The sequence below is a fragment of the Eucyclogobius newberryi genome, unplaced genomic scaffold (assembly GCF_026437365.1).
Source record: "Eucyclogobius newberryi isolate DKJ021-1_F unplaced genomic scaffold, fEucNew1.0.hap1 SCAF_10, whole genome shotgun sequence".
Classification (NCBI taxonomy): Eukaryota; Metazoa; Chordata; class Actinopteri; order Gobiiformes; family Gobiidae; genus Eucyclogobius; species Eucyclogobius newberryi.
Window position 1 is genome coordinate 2,043,355 of NW_027315724.1, and position 23,636 is coordinate 2,066,990.

At 48.5% G+C, this 23,636-nt stretch overlaps 1 protein-coding gene across 1 annotated transcript in view; it reads right to left on the reverse strand.

The window, feature by feature from the left end:
* The window catches only part of LOC140373136 (stAR-related lipid transfer protein 13-like), a 72,569-nt gene that overhangs the window by 16,255 nt on the left and 32,678 nt on the right, over nt 1-23,636 (reverse strand). The window contains 6 exon segments of the mRNA XM_072459876.1: nt 840-1,038; nt 1,191-1,350; nt 1,430-1,585; nt 9,174-10,522; nt 15,418-15,481; nt 21,505-21,586. Coding sequence (XP_072315977.1) covers nt 840-1,038; nt 1,191-1,350; nt 1,430-1,585; nt 9,174-10,522; nt 15,418-15,481; nt 21,505-21,586 — 2,010 coding nt within the window.

The following is a 23,636-nucleotide window of genomic DNA, read 5'->3' on the forward strand; positions in this document are numbered from 1 at the left end:
GGAGGAGAACCAGTTCTTTAGGAGAACCAGTTCTTCAGGAGGAGAACCAGTTCTTTAGGAGGAGAACCAGTTCTTCAGGAGGAGATCCAGTTCTTTAGGAGGAGAACCAGTTCTTCAGGAGGAGAACCAGTTCTTCAGGTGGAGAACCAGTTCTTCAGGTGGAGATCCAGTTCTTTAGGAGGAGAACCAGTTCTTCAGGAGGAGAACCAGTTCTTCAGGAGGAGATCCAGTTCTTCAGGAGGAGAACCAGTTCTTCAGGAGGAGAACCAGTTCCTCAGGTGGAGATCCAGTTCTTCAGGAGGAGAACCAGTTCTTTAGGAGGAGAACCAGTTCTTCAGGAGGAGAACCAGTTCTTTAGGAGGAGAACCAGTTCTTCAGGAGGAGATCCAGTTCTTTAGGAGGAGAAGCAGTTCTTCAGGAGGAGAAGCAGTTCTTCAGGAGGAGATCCAGTTCTTTAGGAGGAGAACCAGTTCTTCAGGCAGATGAAGAACCTTTCATATGGAGTAGAGAGGATTTCTCCAGGAGAGGATCATCACAGGTAATTGATGATTTCATGATTCAAAAGAGACGTATGTCAATGTTAGGCCAGGTAAAACTGGCAAGAGTTAAATCCCGCAATCCCCAAAAATGAAGACAAGCGCGGAGCTGCTTTGGAGGAGAACAGATCATGGATCACTCTCACTGGCCCTGTCCTGTCGGTCCTGTCAGCACCTGCTCCAAACCCAGGTGACCTGTATAAAGCACTGTATGTTGAAGAGTTGGTGCTGGGGGCCCTCAGCTGACCACAACATGTACATCAAAATATGAAAATAGAAACATGACATAGGTTTTATACTCACATTGGTGGATGTGCAGGAAGGTCTCCCCTAGTTTGCTGGTGAGCAGAGGCTCTGGAAGATCTCTAAAGAACTGCTTCACCATGTCGGCCACGTCATAAGCAGACTGCTCCTCGTAGTTCACCAGGTCCGGGGAGTTCTCGTTCATCTGACGTAGAGCCTGGATCCGAGACTTCACCCCCGACTTACGGAACAGACCCACCTGCAGCAGTCCAACATCAAGCACAAGGACTCTTCATATTACAACTAAAAATAAATATGCAAACAAACCAGCCAAGCGTCAGCTCACAGCTATATATATGCATGCCTATATATATATATATATATATATATAGTAGTATTATTTGCTCTGACCTGGTGGAGGCAGTGGCTCCGCAGGTGTTGCAGGGCTTGTTGCAGACCCAGAGTGAGGGGCCGTCCTGACCTCTGCACGTGGACGATGAGTGGGACACCAAACACCGTCTTCTCCTTATAATCCGGAACCTTCATTCTCTTCATGAACTTGGGGACGGCCCTAGACATTCATTTACACTTTTGATATAGTGTGTGTGCGAGTACTTCCTATTGTAGTACGAGTGCGGAGACAAACTGACCAGGTCCAGTTGTGTTTGTTGGACAGATAGTTCCTCTCCATGATGGCAGTGAGGCGGAGCAGAGAGAACTTCTGCAGCAGGTGGAGCTGTGCAGCAGACTGGTGCTCCATCTGCAGAGAGGCTGTGCAGGCGCTCAGGCCATACCTAATACAAGTACTAAAGTATGAAGAACCATTGTATTAATAACATTAGAGATCATGTTTTTGATTTACAATTATTTTCAATTGCTTTGACACTTCTGTCTCAATTTTGGCACAAATTCCAAAACGTTCCACTCAAGGATCAAACACTCATATTATATTATAATTATATTATCCATGTTCAAGCCCGACGCTCTTTCTGCAGAAACACAACCATCAACTGTTCACGCACACATCACTATCGTAACACACTCTTAGACTACACACTCTGATCCAGGACCAGTGACCAAATACACACTGAACACACACAGAACACACAACAGAACACACAACAGAACACACAACAGAACACACAGCAGAACACACAACAGATCACACAACAGAACACACAACAGAACACACAACAGAACACACAACAAATCACACAACAGAACACAGAACACACAACAGATCACACAACAGAACACACAACAGAACACACAACAGAACACACAACAGATCACACAACAGATCACACAGCAGAACACACAACAGAACACACAACAGAACACACACTGAACACACAACAAATCACACAACAGAACACACAACAGAACACACAACAGATCACAGAACACACAACAGAACACACAACAGAACACACAACAGAACACACAACAAATCACAGAACACACAACAGAACACACAACAGAACACACAACAGATCACACAACAGAACACACAGCAGATCACACAACACACAACAGAACACACAACAGAACACACAACAGAACACACAAAAGAACACACAACAGATCACACAACAGAACACACAACAGATCACACAACAGAACACACAACAGAACACACAACAGAACACACAACAGAACACACAACAGAACACACAACAAATCACACAACAGAACACACAAAAGAACACACAACAGAACACACAACAGATCACACAACAGAACACACAACAGAACACACAACAGAACACACAACAGAACACACAACAAATCACACAACAGAACACACAACAGAACACACAACAGAACACACAACAAATCACACAACACACAACAGAACACACAACAGAACACACAACAGAACACACAACATATCACACAACACACAACAGAACACACAACAGAACACACAACAGAACACACAAAAGAACACACAAAAGAACACACAACAGAACACACAACAGAACACACAACAGAACACACAACATATCACACAACAGAACACACAGCAGAACACACAACAGAACACACAACAGATCACACAACAGAACACACAACAGAACACACAACAGAACACACAGCAGAACACACAACAGAACACACACTGAACACACAACAGATCACACAACAGAACACACAACAGAACACACAGCAGAACACACAACAGATCACACAACAGAACACACAACAGAACACACAGCAGAACACACAACAGAACACACAACAGAACACACAGCAGAACCCACAACAGATCACACAACACACAACAGAACACACAACAGAACACACAGCAGAACACACAACAGATCATACAACAGAACACACAACAGAACACACAACAGAACACACAACAGAACACACAGCAGAACACACAACAGATCACACAACAGAACACACAACAGAACACACACTGAACACACAACAGATCACACAACAGAACACACAACAGAACACACAACAGAACACACAACAGAACACACACTGAACACACAACAGATCACACAACAGAACACACAACAGATCACACAACACACAACAGAGCACACAACAGAACACACAACAGAACACACAACAGATCACACAACAGAACACACAACAGAACACACAACAGAACACACAACAAATCACACAACAGAACACAGAACACACAACAGATCACACAACAGAACACACAACAGAACACACAACAGAACACACAACAGATCACACAACAGATCACACAGCAGAACACACAACAGAACACACAACAGAACACACACTGAACACACAACAAATCACACAACAGAACACACAACAGAACACACAACAGATCACAGAACACACAACAGAACACACAACAGAACACACAACAGAACACACAACAAATCACAGAACACACAACAGAACACACAACAGAACACACAACAGATCACACAACAGAACACACAGCAGATCACACAACACACAACAGAACACACAACAGAACACACAACAGAACACACAAAAGAACACACAACAGATCACACAACAGAACACACAACAGATCACAAAACAGAACACACAACAGAACACACAACAGAACACACAACAGAACACACAACAGAACACACAACAAATCACACAACAGAACACACAAAAGAACACACAACAGAACACACAACAGATCACACAACAGAACACACAACAGAACACACAACAGAACACACAACAGAACACACAACAAATCACACAACAGAACACACAACAGAACACACAACAGAACACACAACAAATCACACAACACACAACAGAACACACAACAGAACACACAACAGAACACACAACATATCACACAACACACAACAGAACACACAACAGAACACACAACAGAACACACAAAAGAACACACAAAAGAACACACAACAGAACACACAACAGAACACACAACAGAACACACAACAGAACACACAACATATCACACAACAGAACACACAGCAGAACACACAACAGAACACACAACAGATCACACAACAGAACACACAACAGAACACACAACAGAACACACAGCAGAACACACAACAGAACACACACTGAACACACAACAGATCACACAACAGAACACACAACAGAACACACAGCAGAACACACAACAGATCACACAACAGAACACACAACAGAACACACAGCAGAACACACAACAGAACACACAACAGAACACACAGCAGAACCCACAACAGATCACACAACACACAACAGAACACACAACAGAACACACAGCAGAACACACAACAGATCATACAACAGAACACACAACAGAACACACAACAGAACACACAACAGAACACACAGCAGAACACACAACAGATCACACAACAGAACACACAACAGAACACACACTGAACACACAACAGATCACACAACAGAACACACAACAGAACACACAACAGAACACACAACAGAACACACACTGAACACACAACAGATCACACAACAGAACACACAACAGATCACACAACACACAACAGAGCACACAACAGAACACACAACAGAACACACAACAGATCACACAACACACAACAGAACACACAACAGAACACACAACAGATCACACAACAGAACACACAACAGATCACACAACACACAACAGAACACACAACAGAACACACACTGAACACACAACAGATCACACAACAGAACACACAACAGATCACACAACACACAACAGAACACACAACAGAACACACAACAGAACACACAACAGAACACACAACAGATCACACAACACACAACAGAACACACAACAGATCACACAACAGAACACACAACAGAACACACAACAGAACACACAATAAATCACACAACAGAACACACAACAGAACACACAAAAGAACACACAACAGAACACACAACAGATCACACAACAGAACACACAACAGAACACACAACAGAACACACAGCAGAACACACAACAGAACACACAACAGATCACACAACAGAACACACAACAGAACACACAACAGAACACACAGCAGAACACACAACAGAACACACACTGAACACACAACAGATCACACAACAGAACACACAACAGAACACACTGCAGAACACACAACAGATCACACAACAGAACACACAACAGAACACACAGCAGAACCCACAACAGATCACACAACACACAACAGAACACACAACAGAACACACAGCAGAACACACAACAGAACACACAACAGAACACACAACAGAACACACAACAGAACACACAGCAGAACACACAACAGATCACACAACAGAACACACAACAGAACACACAGCAGAACACACAACAGAACACACAACAGATCACACAACACACAACAGAACACACAACAGAACACACAACAGAACACACAACAGAACACACAACAGAACACACAACAGAACACACAACAGATCACACAACACACAACAGAACACACAACAGAACACACAGCAGAACACACAACAGAACACACAACAGAACACACAACAGAACACACAACAGAACACACAACAGAACACACAACAGAACACACACTGAACACACAACAGATCACACAACAGAACACACAACAGAACACACAACAGAACACACAACAGAACACACACTGAACACACAACAGATCACACAACAGAACACACAACAGAACACACAACAGATCACACAACACACAACAGAACACACAACAGAACACACAACAGATCACACAACAGAACACACAACAGATCACACAACACACAACAGAACACACAACAGAACACACACTGAACACACAACAGATCACACAACAGAACACACAACACAACAGAACACACAACAGAACACACAACAGAACACACAACAGAACACACAGCAGAACACACAACAGAACACACACTGAACACACAACAGATCACACAACAGAACACACAACAGAACACACAACAGAACACACAACAGAACACACACTGAACACACACTGAACACACAACAGATCACACAACAGAACACACAACAGATCACACAACACACAACAGAACACACAACAGAACACACAACAGAACACACAACAGAACACACAACAGATCACACAACACACAACAGAACACACAACAGATCACACAACAGAACACACAACAGATCACACAACACACAACAGAACACACAACAGAACACACACTGAACACACAACAGATCACACAACAGAACACACAACAGATCACACAACACACAACAGAACACACAACAGAACACACAACAGAACACACAACAGATCACACAACACACAACAGAACACACAACAGAACACACAACAGATCACACAACACACAACAGAACACACAACAGAACACACAACAGAACACACAACAGAACACACAACACACAACAGAACACACAACAGATCACACAACACACAACAGAACACACAACAGAACACACAACAGAACACACAACAGAACACACAACAGAACACACAACACACAACAGAACACACAACAGATCACACAACAGAACACACAACAGAACACACAACAGAACACACAACAGAACACACAACAGAACACACAACAGAACACACAGCAGAACACACAACAGAACACACACTGAACACACAACAGAACACACAACAGAACACACAACAGAACACACAACAGAACACACACTGAACACACAACAGATCACACAACACACAACAGAACACACAACAGAACACACAACAGAACACACAACAGATCACACAACACACAACAGAACACACAACAGATCACACAACAGAACACACAACAGATCACACAACACACAACAGAACACACAACAGAACACACACTGAACACACAACAGATCACACAACAGAACACACAACAGATCACACAACACACAACAGAACACACAACAGAACACACAACAGAACACACAACAGATCACACAACACACAACAGAACACACAACAGAACACACAACAGATCACACAACACACAACAGAACACACAACAGAACACACAACAGAACACACAACAGAACACACAACAGAACACACAACAGAACACACAACAGATCACACAACACACAACAGAACACACAACAGAACACACAACAGAACACACAACAGAACACACAACAGAACACACACTGAACACACAACAGATCACACAACAGAACACACAACAGAACACACAACAGAACACACAACAGAACACACACTGAACACACAACAGATCACACAACAGAACACACAACAGAACACACAACAGATCACACAACACACAACAGAACACACAACAGAACACACAACAGATCACACAACAGAACACACAACAGATCACACAACACACAACAGAACACACAACAGAACACACACTGAACACACAACAGATCACACAACAGAACACACAACACAACAGAACACACAACAGAACACACAACAGAACACACAACAGAACACACAGCAGAACACACACTGAACACACAACAGATCACACAACAGAACACACAACAGAACACACAACAGAACACACAACAGAACACACACTGAACACACAACAGATCACACAACAGAACACACAACAGATCACACAACACACAACAGAACACACAACAGAACACACAACAGAACACACAACAGAACACACAACAGATCACACAACACACAACAGAACACACAACAGATCACACAACAGAACACACAACAGATCACACAACACACAACAGAACACACAACAGAACACACACTGAACACACAACAGATCACACAACAGAACACACAACAGATCACACAACACACAACAGAACACACAACAGAACACACAACAGAACACACAACAGATCACACAACACACAACAGAACACACAACAGAACACACAACAGATCACACAACACACAACAGAACACACAACAGAACACACAACAGAACACACAACAGAACACACAACACACAACAGAACACACAACAGATCACACAACACACAACAGAACACACAACAGAACACACAACAGAACACACAACAGAACACACAACACACAACAGAACACACAACAGATCACACAACAGAACACACAACAGAACACACAACAGAACACACAACAGAACACACAACAGAACACACAACAGAACACACAGCAGAACACACAACAGAACACACACTGAACACACAACAGAACACACAACAGAACACACAACAGAACACACAACAGAACACACACTGAACACACAACAGATCACACAACACACAACAGAACACACAACAGAACACACAACAGAACACACAACAGATCACACAACACACAACAGAACACACAACAGATCACACAACAGAACACACAACAGATCACACAACACACAACAGAACACACAACAGAACACACACTGAACACACAACAGATCACACAACAGAACACACAACAGATCACACAACACACAACAGAACACACAACAGAACACACAACAGAACACACAACAGATCACACAACACACAACAGAACACACAACAGAACACACAACAGATCACACAACACACAACAGAACACACAACAGAACACACAACAGAACACACAACAGAACACACAACAGAACACACAACAGAACACACAACAGATCACACAACACACAACAGAACACACAACAGAACACACAACAGAACACACAACACACAACAGAACACACAACAGAACACACAACAGAACACACAACAGAACACACAACACACAACAGAACACACAACAGAACACACAACAGAACACACAACAGAACACACAACAGATCACACAACACACAACAGAACACACAACAGAACACACAACAGAACACACAACACACAACAGAACACACAACAGAACACACAACAGAACACACAACAGAACACACAACACACAACAGAACACACAACAGAACACACAACAGAACACACAACACCAGATAAAGGACTTTTGATTCATTTACCGGTTTGGCCTTGAGAGTGACGCTCGCACACCAGAATCCCTCCGCCCCTTCGGCCCGGTCAGTACCATCTCGGTCAGCCATGCCCTGTCCCCTCTGTCCACATCTCTGCCCCCAGTGCTGGGCGGAGTCACCGATTGTCCTTCAAAGTCCAGTGTGATTTGACTGGACGTGTGTAAATTCTCTCGTCCTCCTCCCAGGAACGCCTTCTTCGACCAACGATCTACGATCTGCTGTCGACCCTTTACGTGAAGCCAGATCTCGTCCAAGTGAAGGAACACGTCCTCTTCTTCTAAATCTATCAAGTCTCCAGTGCTAGCGTACAAATGTGAACTGGGAACGTTGTCGTAGATGCTAATTCGACCGCCGCTGGTGCAACATGGCGTAACAGGTCGGGACTCCATTCCCACAGTTATGAGTTCAGAATGCACACGACCCGCACGGCTCGGCAACAGACTTTCAATGGACAGTGCTTTGGGGAACGTGCCTGGCTTATGTTCCTCAGGTATGTGCACTACCAGATCTTCATAAGAGCACACTCCGCTCCTCCCGTTCTCCTTGGCGACTTCATTCCCATGTGTGAAAATGTCAACATCTTCTAAGTACATGCCGCTGCGTTTATGGCGGGCCCTGTGAGCTTTGCGTTCTTTTAAGCGAGCTGTGCGTACTGTGCTATTGCTAGAACGGCTATCGTCACATCCGGACTGCGATGAAGACATATCTTCTGTGGGTGTGTTTTCCCCGGTGTGTCCGTTTACGGCGTGAACGCAGTGCAACGCTTTGAGAGCTCGGGCTTCGTGTTGGAGAACAGGAGTGCGAAGGGCCAGCGATTCTCCTTCACTCCCTCCATTTTGTATTTTTTCCATGCATTGCAGAAAGTCTTTGGCCCACTTGGCTTTGCCATGGTTTTTAGCTAAAGAACCGCAGTGATTGGTAAGATGTGTGACCGTAGAAGGAGCAGTGTCGGGCGTGGCTGGACAGTCCAAGTCTTCGGTGCTGCGGCCTCGATGCACGCTGCTGCTGCTGCTGCTGCTGCTGCTGCTGCTGCTGCTGCTGCTGCTGCTGCTGCTGCTGCTGCTGGTGCTGCTGCTGCTGCTGTGCAGGGAGCAGAGTTCAGGGTCGCTCAGGTCTGTCAGTACACTCTCAATGCTGGTGGTGGTGCGCAGGGGCGTGTTCTCCTCAGACGGGTGGTGTCCCGGCTCAGGAGGGTGTCCCGGCTCAGGAGGGTGTCCCGGCTCAGGAGGGTGTCCCAGCGAACGAGACCATCTCCTGCTGGTCCACTCAAAGGTCCACCTGTCACTGATGGCGAACACATTGTCCTCATCGGAGTCTTCGCTCTAGGGGACAAAAACATCCACTTCATCCAACTAATGTTCAAATAATGTTTGTTTCTTTACACTCACAGAAAACATGTTATTTTTTGGTAATTTATCAAAATGTCTGCTGTAAATAAGATATTCCTTTATTGTCCCACATGGGGAAATTTCATTGTTGCAACGCAGGTAGATCCAGAAGAAAAGAACAGATCACTTATAGGAAGTTTGAAAAACACTCTCAATAGAAGATCTCGTATAAACAAAACCTCCCATTTCCCAACAAGGGATGGAGGGGAAAATAATAAAGATAAAAATAAATAATAAATAAATAAATACCATTGCATGTGATCACGACAGTAATTGCACAGAAGGACTAACAGTTTTTGTTATAAAGTCTGACAGCAGCAGAAGAAAATACCTGTGAAACCTTTCCTTCACACATCGAGGGTGGATCAGTCTCTCACTGAAGCTGCTCTCCAGAGCGGACAGAGTGTCCTGCAGGGGGCGACTCATGGTCCAGCATAGATGTGAATATAGCCAGGACCCTCCTGTCTCCCACCTCCTGCACCGAGTCCAGAGGACAGCCCAGGACGGAGCTGGACTTCTTGATGACTCTGTCCAGCTTCCTCCTCTCCCTCTCTGTGATGCTGCTGCTCCAGCAGGCCACACCTACAGGAGGGCTGATGCCACCACAGAGTCGTAGAAGGTCTTCAGGAGTGGCCCTGTCACTCCAAAAGACCTGAGTCTCCTCAGGAGGTAGAGCCGACTCTGGCTCTTCCTGTACAGTGCGTCTGTGTTATGAGTCCAGTCCAGTTTGTGGTTCAGATGAACACCCAGGTACTTGTATGAGTCACTCTCTCAATGTCCCGTCCCTGGATGTTCACTGGTGAGGGGGCAGTGGGGTGGCGTCTGCGGAAATCCACCACCATCTCCTTGGTCTTCCCCGCGTTGATGAGGAGGTGGTTCCGCTGACACCAGTCCACAAAGTCCTGCGCCAGTCCTCTGTACTCCTCGTCATGGTCGTCCGTGATGAGTCCGATGATGGCAGAGTCGTCAGAGAACTTCTGCAGGACACAGCTGTCCGTGTCATGTCTGAAGTCTGCAGTGTAAAGGGTGAAGCGAAAGGGCGCGAGGACAGTGCCCTGGGGCGCCCCCACACTGCAGGTCCGAGTGTCAGACACACAGTCCCGTGCTCTCACAAACTGGGGTCGGTCTGTGAGGTCGTCCAGGATCCACTCTGCAGGTCATACTCCACACCAGCCGTCTCCAGCTTGTCCCTCAGGAGCAGCGGCTGGATGGTGTTGAAGGCGCTGGAAAGATCGAAGAACAGAATCCTCACAGAGCTGCCAGGCTTTTCCAGGTGAGAGAGAGAGCGGTGCAGCAGGAGATGATGGCGACCTTCACTCCGATGCCAGACCGGTATGCAAACTGCAGCGGGTCCATGGCTGAGCTCACGGTGGAGCGGAGGTGGTCCAGGACCAGCTCCAGTGTCTTCATCAGGACGTGAGAGCCACTGGCCTGAAGCTGTTGAGGTCTTTGGGGCGCGGTGTCTTAGGCACAGGTACCAGACAGGAGGTCTTCAGACCTGTGGTACCACCCTCAGCTTCAGGCTCATGTTGAAGACATGCTCCATAACTCCACACAGTTCATCTGCGCAGGACTTAAGGAGCCTGGGGCTGATGCCGTCAGGTCCTGCTGCCTTAGTCAGTGGTTGGCAGGGGGACCGTGTGCTGGGGGGATGGGTGAGTCCAGGCGAAGTGGGGAGCTGATGGTCCGGGGCAGAGAAGTGAAAAGGAACAGATGCAGGGCATTGTCCAGCTGTGGAAGAGGGAGCATGCAGCTGTGCAGGGGGAGGGGCGGGTGACCGATCAAACCTCAAGAAGTGAGCATTTAAATCATTCACCCACTATAGATCCCCCTCTGTCTGGGCAGGGGAGATTTTGAAGCCCAAGATGGTTTTCAGGCTCCTCCACACTCCCTGAATGTTCTTCTGCTGCAGCTGCTCCTCCATCCTCCTCTTGTAGCCGGCCTCAGCCTGCCTGATCTTCCTCCTCAGCTCCTTCTGCACAGTCCTCAGCTCCTCCTTGTTCCCTGACCTGAAGGCTCTCTTCTTCTCCTTCAGCAGAGCCTTCAGTTCACGGTTAATCCATGGCTTGTTGTTTGGAAAACACCGTCCGGGAGGGAACAATGTTCTCAAAACAGAAGTTGATGTAGTCCGTGATGCACTCTGTGATGGTGTTGATGTCCTCCCCAAATGGTTGAATAATTATAATATATTACATTTTACTAACTAACTAGTGTTTCATCCTTAGCTTTGTTTATTACAGCTCATGATTTTTACAATGTGATGTTCATGCTGGGATTTGGGGCAAGAGCATTTGGAAATATTTGAATGTTTCCTTCACTATAAGCTGATAAAATAAGAACTTTTATAGTACTTTTGACTAGATACAATATTTTGCCTTTGCTCAGGGACTGCGAATGGAAAGTATTTCTTTGCTAAATCTAGTGAAAATCTTCTGTAATCTTCAATATATATTCAGCATATTAATATCTTTATTAAGATGTATGTGCTTGTACATGGTCCCTGACAATTAAATAATTAACCAAACGAAGAACTTCTGTCCTCAGTCTGTTTCATTGCAAATGAACAGAACTGACTGAGGGCGCAGTGCCTCCACTCACCAGCAGAGGACAGTGCGTGGATAGAAAACATGAATGAATGTATTTTCCTCTCATCCGTAGACAAATTTTCCACACATGCTCTTAGATTTGCTCATATGTCTGTCTTTGTATTCGGCTCAGGTGCGCCTCCTCCAGGAGTGTGCGCCTCCTCCAGGAGTGTGCGCCTCCTCCAGGAGTGTGCGCCTCCTCCAGGAGTGTGCGCCTCCTCCAGGAGAGTGCGCCTCCTTCAGGAGTGTGCGCCTCCTCCAGGAGTGTGCGCCTCCTCCAGGAGTGTGCGCCTCCTCCAGGAGAGTGCGCCTCCTTCAGGAGTGTGCGCCTCCTCCAGGAGTGTGCGCCTCCTCCAGGAGTGTGCGCCTCCTCCAGGAGAGTGCGCCTCCTCCAGGAGTGTGCGCCTCCTCCAGGAGTGTGCGCCTCCTCCAGGAGTGTGCGCCTCCTCCAGGAGACTGCGCCTCCTCCAGGAGTGTGCGCCTCCTCCAGGAGTGTGTGCCTCCTCCAGGAGAGTGCGCCTCCTCCAGGAGTGTGCGCCTCCTCCAGGAGAGTGCGCCTCCTCCTCCAGGAGTGTGCGCCTCCTCCTCCAGGAGTGTGCGCCTCCTCCAGGAGAGTGCGCCTCCTCCTCCAGGAGTGTGCGCCTCCTCCTCCAGGAGTGTGCGCCTCCTCCAGGAGAGTGCGCCTCCTCCAGGAGTGTGCGCCTCCTCCAGGAGAGTGCGCCTCCTCCAGGAGTGTGCGCGTCCTCCAGGAGTGTGCACCTCCTCCAGGAGAGTGCGCCTCCTTCAGGAGTGTGCGCCTCCTCCAGGAGTGTGCGCCTCCTCCAGGAGAGTGCGCCTCCTCCAGGAGTGTGCGCCTCCTCCAGGAGTGTGCGCCTCCTCCAGGAGTGTGCGCCTCCTCCAGGAGTGTGCGCCTCCTCCAGGAGAGTGCGCCTCCTCCAGGAGTGTGCGCCTCCTCCAGGAGTGTGCGCCTCCTCCAGGAGTGTGCGCCTCCTCCAGGAGAGTGCGCCTCCTTCAGGAGTGTGCGCCTCCTCCAGGAGTGTGCGCCTCCTCCAGGAGTGTGCGCCTCCTCCAGGAGAGTGCGCCTCCTTCAGGAGTGTGCGCCTCCTCCAGGAGTGTGCGCCTCCTCCAGGAGTGTGCGCCTCCTCCAGGAGTGTGCGCCTCCTCCAGGAGTGTGCGCCTCCTCCAGGAGTGTGCGCCGGAGTGTGCGCCTCCTCCAGGAGTGTGCGCCTCCTCCAGGAGACTGCGCCTCCTCCAGGAGTGTGCGCCTCCTCCAGGAGTGTGTGCCTCCTCCAGGAGAGTGCGCCTCCTCCAGGAGTGTGCGCCTCCTCCAGGAGAGTGCGCCTCCTCCTCCAGGAGTGTGCGCCTCCTCCTCCAGGAGTGTGCGACTCCTCCAGGAGAGTGCGCCTCCTCCTCCAGGAGTGTGCGCCTCCTCCTCCAGGAGTGTGCGCCTCCTCCAGGAGAGTGCGCCTCCTCCAGGAGTGTGCGCCTCCTCCAGGAGAGTGCGCCTCCTCCAGGAGTGTGCGCGTCCTCCAGGAGTGTGCACCTCCTCCAGGAGTGTGCGCCTCCTCCAGGAGTGTGCGCCGGAGTGTGCGCCTCCTCCAGGAGTGTGCGCCTCCTCCAGGAGACTGCGCCTCCTCCAGGAGTGTGCGCCTCCTCCAGGAGTGTGTGCCTCCTCCAGGAGAGTGCGCCTCCTCCAGGAGTGTGCGCCTCCTCCAGGAGAGTGCGCCTCCTCCTCCAGGAGTGTGCGCCTCCTCCAGGAGAGTGCGCCTCCTCCTCCAGGAGTGTGCGCCTCCTCCAGGAGAGTGCGCCTCCTCCTCCAGGAGTGTGCGCCTCCTCCAGGAGAGTGCGCCTCCTCCAGGAGAGCTGCAGGACCTCATATGTTCTTTAGAGTAACACTATTTCAAGAGTGGTGTAGGTCTTTTTATATTTGAAATGAAATTACTATTAAAATTATTTGCGACAAAAACCCACGATGTCCCAGAGGGTTAGTCCTTTTGCACCGCCCTCACACACAGGAGGCATTAGTCTTCATGAACAATCTGCTGGATCTGCCCCACTTAATCCTCTTCTTAAAGAAGCAGTTATTATTTACCCGTAATAAATTGTACGGTAGGATCTCAAACATTATTGTTTCCTCATTATGACCATAATAATGTGCCATGTGTGTGAGAGGGAATGACAAAATATGCTTTTACTCTACAAATGTATCCAGAAGTCTGTAGAGTTTAAATGTATTACACTTACTTTCTTCCTTGGCAAGTTGACATCAAGTTTCATGGAGGCGAACTTGTTCAGGGCGTTGAGTCGCCTGGCAACATGAAGCAACAGAGAAGGTTCAAAGAGGCGGAGCCCACACGGGATGAGATAAAGAGCATTAGAACATCATCTAAAGCTGTGAATGTGCATTAAAACATGCATCAACCTCGCGGCTGCTAAACAATCAATGCTGACAGCGTATCTCTATTCCCCAGTATCTCTATTCCCCAGTATCTATGTTCCCCAGTATCTATGTTCCCCTGTACCTATGTTCTTTCTTTCTATGAACGGGGGAACTACGCTAATACTAGCATAAGCTCCTGGTTCAGGTTCCACAGCCACAAAAGTTGTGCATAAGCGTAATGTTTTACAGTATAAAATATAGCAGCATAGAAACTAATCCAGGGGTCGGCGACCTAAATGTTCAAAGAGCCAAATCGGACCAAAAAAGCAAAACACAATTTTGTCTGGAGCTGCAACAAATGAAAAGCCTTATATGAGCCTTATATGAGGCTTATATGAGCCTTATATGAGGCTTATATGAGCCTTATATGAGCATCATATGAGCCTTATATGAGCCTTATATGAGGCTTATATGAGCCTTATATGAGCCTTATATGAGGCTTATATGAGCCTTATATGAGGCTCATATGAGCCTTATGAGCCTCATGAGCCTCATATGAGCCTTATATGAGCCTTATATGAGGCTTATATGAGCCTTATATGAGGCTTATATGAGCCTTATATGAGCATCATATGAGCCTTATATGAGCCTTATATGAGGCTCATATGAGCCTTATATGAGGCTTATATGAGCCTTATATTAGCATCATATGAGCCTCAAAAGAGCCTTATGAGCCTCATGAGCCTCATATGAGCCTTATATGAGGCTTATATGAGCCTTATATTAGCATCATATGAGCCTCATAAGAGCCTTATGAGCCTTATATGAGCCTTATATGAGCCTTATATGAGGCTCATATGAGCCTTATATGAGCATCATAAGAGCCTCATAAGAGCCTTATGAGCCTCATATGAGCCTTATATGAGCCTTATATTTTTTTAATATGTTGTATTTTTTTCCTTTCCGGTGTGCACTCTTTCAAGTACAATTTGACGCACTCTTTTAAGATAAGATAAGATAAGATATTCCTTTATTGTCCCACATGGGGAAATTTCATTGGTGCAACGCAGGTAGATACAGAGGTAGATACAGAAGAACAGATCACTTATAGGATGTCTGAAAAACACTTTCAGTAGAAGATCTCCTATAAATAAATAAAAACTCCCATAGACAAATGAATAAATAAATACATAAATACCATTGCATGTGATCACGACAGTAATTGCACATGAATATATGTCACGACAGCACATAGATTGCACATGAATTTCACAGTAATTGCACATGAATTTCATAGGTTTCATGTCCTGGGTCCCCTTCTGTTCAACCTCTACATGCTGCCGTTGGGTCAGTTGATACGCAGTGAAAATGTGTCCTATCACAATTATGCAGACGACACTCAGATCTATGTTTCACTATCGGCAGGTGACTATGGACCAGTAGATTCACTCTGTCACTGCATCCAACAGATCAGTTTGTGGATGCAAAACAACTTTCTCCAGCTGAACTCAGACAAGACTGAAATAATCGTTTTTGGCCCACAGAAACAAAGAGAAAGTGTTAGCAGTCACCTCCAGAGTCTCGCTCTAAAACCTACAAACCAAATTAGAAATCTGGGGGTAATAATGGACTCAGACTTGAACTTTAATAGCCACGTCAAATCAATAACATCAGCAGCTTTTTACCATCTAAAAAACATTGCCAAAATCAAAAATATAGTGTCAAAACCAGATTTAGAGAGACTTATCCATGCGTTTGTCTCCAGTAGATTAGACTACTGTAACGGCCTGCTCACTGGTCTCTCCAAACGAGCTGTAAAACAGCTGCAGTACATCCAGAACGCTGCTGCTCGGGTCCTGACTAGAACCAGGAAGTATCATCACATTAGTCCTGTTCTCAGGTCCCTGCACTGCCCCCTGTGGCTCAGAGAATAGACTTTAAAGCAGCTCTGCTTGTGTACAAGTCTCTCCATGGCCTAGCACCAAAGTACATCTTGGATATGTTAGTGCCATATGAACCATCTCGGACTCTGAGGACCTCAGGGACCGGCCTCCTGCTGGTGCCCAGAGTCAGGACAAAACATGGGGAATCTGCGTTTCAGTTTTATGCAGCTAAAATCTGGAACAGTCTTCCTGAAGATGTGAGACAGGCTTCTACTCTGACAATGTTCAAATCTAAGCTAAAAACAGTTTTGTTTAGCTGCGCATATGACTGAAGGGATTTTTTCTTTGCACTCTTCTCTTTTGTTTGTGATTTTATTAGTTTAGGAAATCAGTTGGATTGATAATTTTTAATTTAGTTAATTTTATTGTATTTCTGTAATTTCTTTGTGATTTGAACGCATTTTTCCTGCTGTGACGCACTTTGAATTGCCTTGTGTATGAAATGTGCTCTACAAATAAACTTGCCTTGCTTTGCCATAGTAATTGCACATGAATTGCACATGAATTCCAACAGCAATTGCACATATGACAGAATTGCACATGGTTAGGTCAGTATTGTGAGTGTTCAGTACTAACAGTTTTTGTTATAAAGTCTGACAGCAGCAGGAAGGAAAGACCTACGGAACCTTTCCTTCGCACATCGAGGGTGGATCAGTCTCTCACTGAAGCTGCTCTCCAGAGCGGACAGAGTGTCCTGCAGGGGACAGAGTGTCCTGCAGGGGGTGACACTCATGGTCCAGCATAGATGTGAATCTAGCCAGGACCCTCCTGTCCCCCACCTCCTGCACCGAGTCCAGAGGACAGCCCAGGACGGAGCTGGACTTCTTGATGACTCTGTCCAGCTTCCTCCTCTCCCTCTCTGTGATGCTGCTGCTCCAGCAGGCCACACCATACAGGAGGGCTGATGCCACCACAGAGTCGTAGAAGGTCTTCAGCAGTGGCCCTGTCACTCCAAAAGACCTGAGTCTCCTCAGGAGGTAGAGCCGACTCTGGCTCTTCCTGTACAGTGCGTCTGTGTTATGAGTCCAGTCCAGTTTGTGGTTCAGATGAACACCAGGTACTTGTATGAGTCCACTCTCTCAATGTCCCGTCCCTGGATGTTCACTGGTGAGGGGGCAGTGGGGTGGCGTCTGCGGAAATCCACCACCATCTCCTTGGTCTTCCCCGCGTTGATGAGGAGGTGGTTCCGCTGACACCAGTCCACAAAGTCCTGCGCCAGTCCTCTGTACTCCGCGTCATCGTCGTCCGTGATGAGTCCGATGATGGCAGAGTCGTCAGAGAACTTCTGCAGGACACAGCTGTCCGTGTCATGTCTGAAGTCTGCAGTGTAAAGGGTGAAGAGAAAGGGCGCGAGGACAGTGCCCTGGGGCGCCCCCACACTGCAGGTCCGAGTGTCAGACACACAGTTCCGGGCTCTCACAAACTGGGGTCGGTCTGTGAGGTCGTCCAGGATCCACTCTGCCAGGTCATACTCCACACCAGCCGTCTCCAGCTTGTCCCTCAGGAGCAGCGGCTGGATGGTGTTGAAGGCGCTGGAAAGATCGAAGAACAGAATCCTCACAGAGCTGCCAGGCTTCTCCAGGTGAGAGAGAGAGCGGTGCAGCAGGGAGATGACGGCGTCCTCTACTCCGATGCCAGACCGATATGCAAACTGCAGCGGGTCCATGGCTGAGCTCACGGTGGAGCGGAGGTGGTCCAGGACTAGCCGCTCCAGTGTCTTCATCAGGTGGGACGTGAGAGCCACTGGCCTGAAGCTGTTGAGGTCTTTGGGGCGCGGTGTCTTAGGCACAGGTACCAGACAGGAGGTCTTCCAGACCTGTGGTACCACCCTCAGCTTCAGGCTCATGTTGAAGACATGCTCCATAACTCCACACAGTTCATCTGCGCAGGACTTAAGGAGCCTGGGGCTGATGCCATCAGGTCCTGCTGCCTTCCTCACTTTAATCCTCTTCAGCTCACTCCTCACCTGTGCTGCTGTGACAGTCAGTGGTTGGCAGGGGGACCGTGTGCTGGGGGGATGGGTGAGTCCAGGCGAAGTGGGGAGCTGATGGTCCGGGGCAGATAAGCGAAGAGGAACAGATGCAGGGCATTGTCCAGCTGTGGAAGAGGGAGCATGCAGCTGTGCAGGGGGAGGGGCGGGTGACCGATCAAACCTCAAGAAGTGAGCATTTAAATCATTCACCCACTGTAGATCCCCCTCTGTCTGGGCAGGGGGGATTTTGAAGCCCGAGATGGTTTTCAGGCTCCTCCACACTCCCTGAATGTTCTTTTGCTGCAGCTGCTCCTCCATCCTCCTCTTGTAGCCGGCTTCAGCCTGCCTGATCTTCCTCCTCAGCTCCTTCTGCACAGTCCTCAGCTCCTCCTTGTTCCCTGACCTGAAGGCTCTCTTCTTCTCCTTCAGCAGAGCCTTCAGTTCACGGTTAATCCATGGCTTGTTGTTTGGAAAACACCGCACCGTCCGGGAGGGAACAATGTTCTCAAAACAGAAGTTGATGTAGTCCGTGATGCACTCTGTGATGGTGTTGATGTCCTCCCCATGTGGGTCATAAAGCTCAGTCCAGACAGTGGTGCTGAAGCAGTCCCTCAGAGCCTCCTCGCTCTCAGCAGACCACATCCTCACCACACGGGACACCACAGGCTGCCTGCGCACGATGGGTTCATACACAGGCCTCAGATGTACAAGGTTGTGGTCCGAGCTGCCCAGGGGAGGGAGGGGGGAAGAGGAATAAGCCTCCTTGGTGTTGGCAAAAAACAAGTCCAATGTTCTATTCTCTCTGGTGGGGCAGGTAACATACTGGGTGTATGTTGGTAGAACAGAAGAGGGAGAAGCGTGGTTAAAGTCACCAGAGATGAGGAAGAGAGCCTGTGGATGCTGTGTTTGCAGCCTACAAGTGCAGGAGAGCAGTGCTTCACAAGCATTTTCAGCATTGGCAGACGGGGCCACATAGACTGCGATCAAAATCACATGTGAGAACTCCCGGGGCAGATAATATGGCCTCATGCCAATAGCCAATAGTTCAATATCCCTGTTACATAGCTGCTCCCTCACTGTGCAGTGTTCTGGTTTGGACCAGCTCGTGTTCACATACACCGCCAGACCTCCACCTCTTTTCTTCAAGCATTCTCTCGTTCTGTCCGCCCGCAGCAGATGAAAATTGTCCAAACCTACAATAGAGTCTGGCATTTCTGCTGTTAACCAGGTCTCTGTGAAAATCAAGACGCTGCTGTCCGTATAAATCCTCTGGGACCGCATGAGGCTCGCTATTTCCGTCATTTTATTTTGAAGGGACCTCACGTTACCCATGACTACGGCGGGAACCGACTTCCTGTTTGTCCCTCTCTTCTCTCGGAGTTTACGTCCAGCCCGTCTGCCTCGTTGCGTTTTCCTTAGGATGTCCGCCGGGATAACGTGACGATCTCCGGGTAAGACGACTGTTCTCCGCAGTTTCATGAGTTCCTCCTTTGTGTAAACGCGGTACGGCGCCGGCCGGGGGGCGGGGCCGGAGCCGGGGGGCTCAGAGCCAAGACACATCGCAACGACACGACGAAAACACTCAATCCAGCCGAATAAAGTCAAAACAAGTTAATTTAAAGCGATTCCAGTGCGTGTCCCGATCGTTGGTGAAGTTCCTCTTTCATATAAACGTGTATATAAACGTGTATATAAACGTGTACCGACGACACGCCGTACTTTAGCGCGGCCGGAGGGCGCGGGGGGGGGGCTGGTGGGCTCGCTCGGAGCTAGCTCACGTCACAACAACACAACGAACGCAACGAAAAACGCTCAAATCCAGCCGAAAAAAGTCAAAAACAGTTGAATTAAAAAAACTATTCCAGCGCGTGTCCCGATCGTACAGTAAAATAGAAAAAATATACTAACTATATTTACAAAATATAGGAGATAAAGCACAATAAGTGTGAGAAAGAAGAGAGAGCGTTTACACCGGGCTGCCAGCTGTACCAGCGCCTTATGACGTATAAGTGAGGCCCCTGGTGTAGAAGAGTTACCTGCAAAGAGGTTCCACCAGGTCCTTGTCCAAAAAGTCGTGGTCCCGCTCCACTGGCCTGATGTCGATGGGGAACTGTAAGTCTGAACATAGAACAGGAGAAAACAATGTCACATTTCAAACCAGAGTTCCACAACATGGGGCCTCATTTATAAAGCCCGGAATGCACAAAACGAGTGTGATCTACAAAAAATAGACTTGACGTGATAATGTGCGGACTCCACACAAACTCTGGAGCTTGTGTGGAGCTTTAAAAGGTGAAATAGCGCCACACATGGCAGGATGGTGAAATGGACCATTAACAAAAAGATCATTCAGTAAAACCAACAGTAAAATGTGCTTCACGATCTTCTGAGGGTCTGAACAGTCACATCATCACACACTCACTTCATGCAGACCAGTCACGTATTTGAATGTTTTACATCAGATGCCCTTCCTCAGTGCCACAGATCCTTCTCAAAGCCCCCCGCCCCTCTTCCCCCCCGTGGTCAGCGCTCCTCGTCTGACATCTCATGTCAAACAAGGATTTCATTTAGTGACCTTAAGAGCTGTTTTACTCTTACATTATCACGATGAAGGTTTAGAGTGAGGGTGAGGGAGGGTCTGTGACACTGAGGGAGGGTCTGTGACACTGAGGGAGGGTCTGTGACACTGAGGGAGGGTCTGTGACACTGAGGGAGGAGCTGTGACACTGAGGGAGGGTCTGTGACACTGAGGGAGGAGCTGTGACACTGAGGGAGGAGCTGTGACACTGAGGGAGGGTCTGTGACACTGAGGGAGGGTCTGTGACACTGAGGGAGGAGCTGTGACACTGAGGGAGGAGCTGTGACACTGAGGGAGGGTCTGTGACACTGAGGGAGGGTCTGTGACACTGAGGGAGGGTCTGTGACACTGAGGGAGGAGCTGTGACACTGAGGGAGGGTCTGTGACACTGAGGGAGGGTCTGTGACACTGAGGGAGGAGCTGTGACACTGAGGGAGGAGCTGTGACACTGAGGGAGGGTCTGTGACACTGAGGGAGGGTCTGTGACACTGAGGGAGGGTCTGTGACACTGAGGGAGGGTCTTTGACACTGAGGGAGGGTCTTTGACACTGAGGGAGGGTCTGTGACACTGAGGGAGGGTCTGTGACACTGAGGGAGCAGCTGTGACACTGAGGGAGGAGCTGTGACACTGAGGGAGGGTCTGTGACACTGAGGGAGGAGCTGTGACACTGAGGGAGGGTCTGTGACACTGAGGGAGGGTCTTTGACACTGAGGGAGGGTCTGTGACACTGAGGGAGGGTCTGTGACACTGAGGGAGCAGCTGTGACACTGAGGGAGGAGCTGTGACACTGAGGGAGGAGCTGTGACACTGAGGGAGCAGCTGTGACACTGAGGGAGGAGCTGTGACACTGAGGGAGGGTCTGTGACACTGAGGGAGGGTCTGTGACACTGAGGGAGGAGCTGTGACACTGAGGGAGGAGCTGTGACACTGAGGGAGGAGCTGTGACACTGAGGGAGGGTCTGTGACACTGAGGGAGGGAGGGTCTGTGACACTGAGGGAGGAGCTGTGACACTGAGGGAGGAGCTGTGACACTGAGGGAGGAGCTGTGACACTGAGGGAGGGTCTGTGACACTGAGGGAGGGAGGGTCTGTGACACTGAGGGAGGGTCTGTGACACTGAGGGAGGAGCTGTGACACTGAGGGAGGGTCTGTGACACTGAGGGAGGGTCTGTGACACTGAGGGAGGAGCTGTGACACTGAGGGAGGAGCTGTGACACTGAGGGAGGGTCTGTGACACTGAGGGAGGGTCTGTGACAATGAGGGAGGGTCTGTGACACTGAGGGAGGAGCTGTGACACTGAGGGAGGGTCTGTGACACTGAGGGAGGGTCTGTGACACTGAGGGAGGGTCTGTGACACTGAGGGAGGAGCTGTGACACTGAGGAAGGAGCTGTGACACTGAGGGAGGGTCTGTGACACTGAGGGAGGGTCTGTGACACTGAGGGAGGGTCTGTGACACTGAGGGAGGGTCTGTGACACTGAGGGAGGGTCTGTGACACTGAGGGAGCAGCTGTGACACTGAGGGAGGAGCTGTGACACTGAGGGAGGGTCTGTGACACTGAGGGAGGAGCTGTGACACTGAGGGAGGGTCT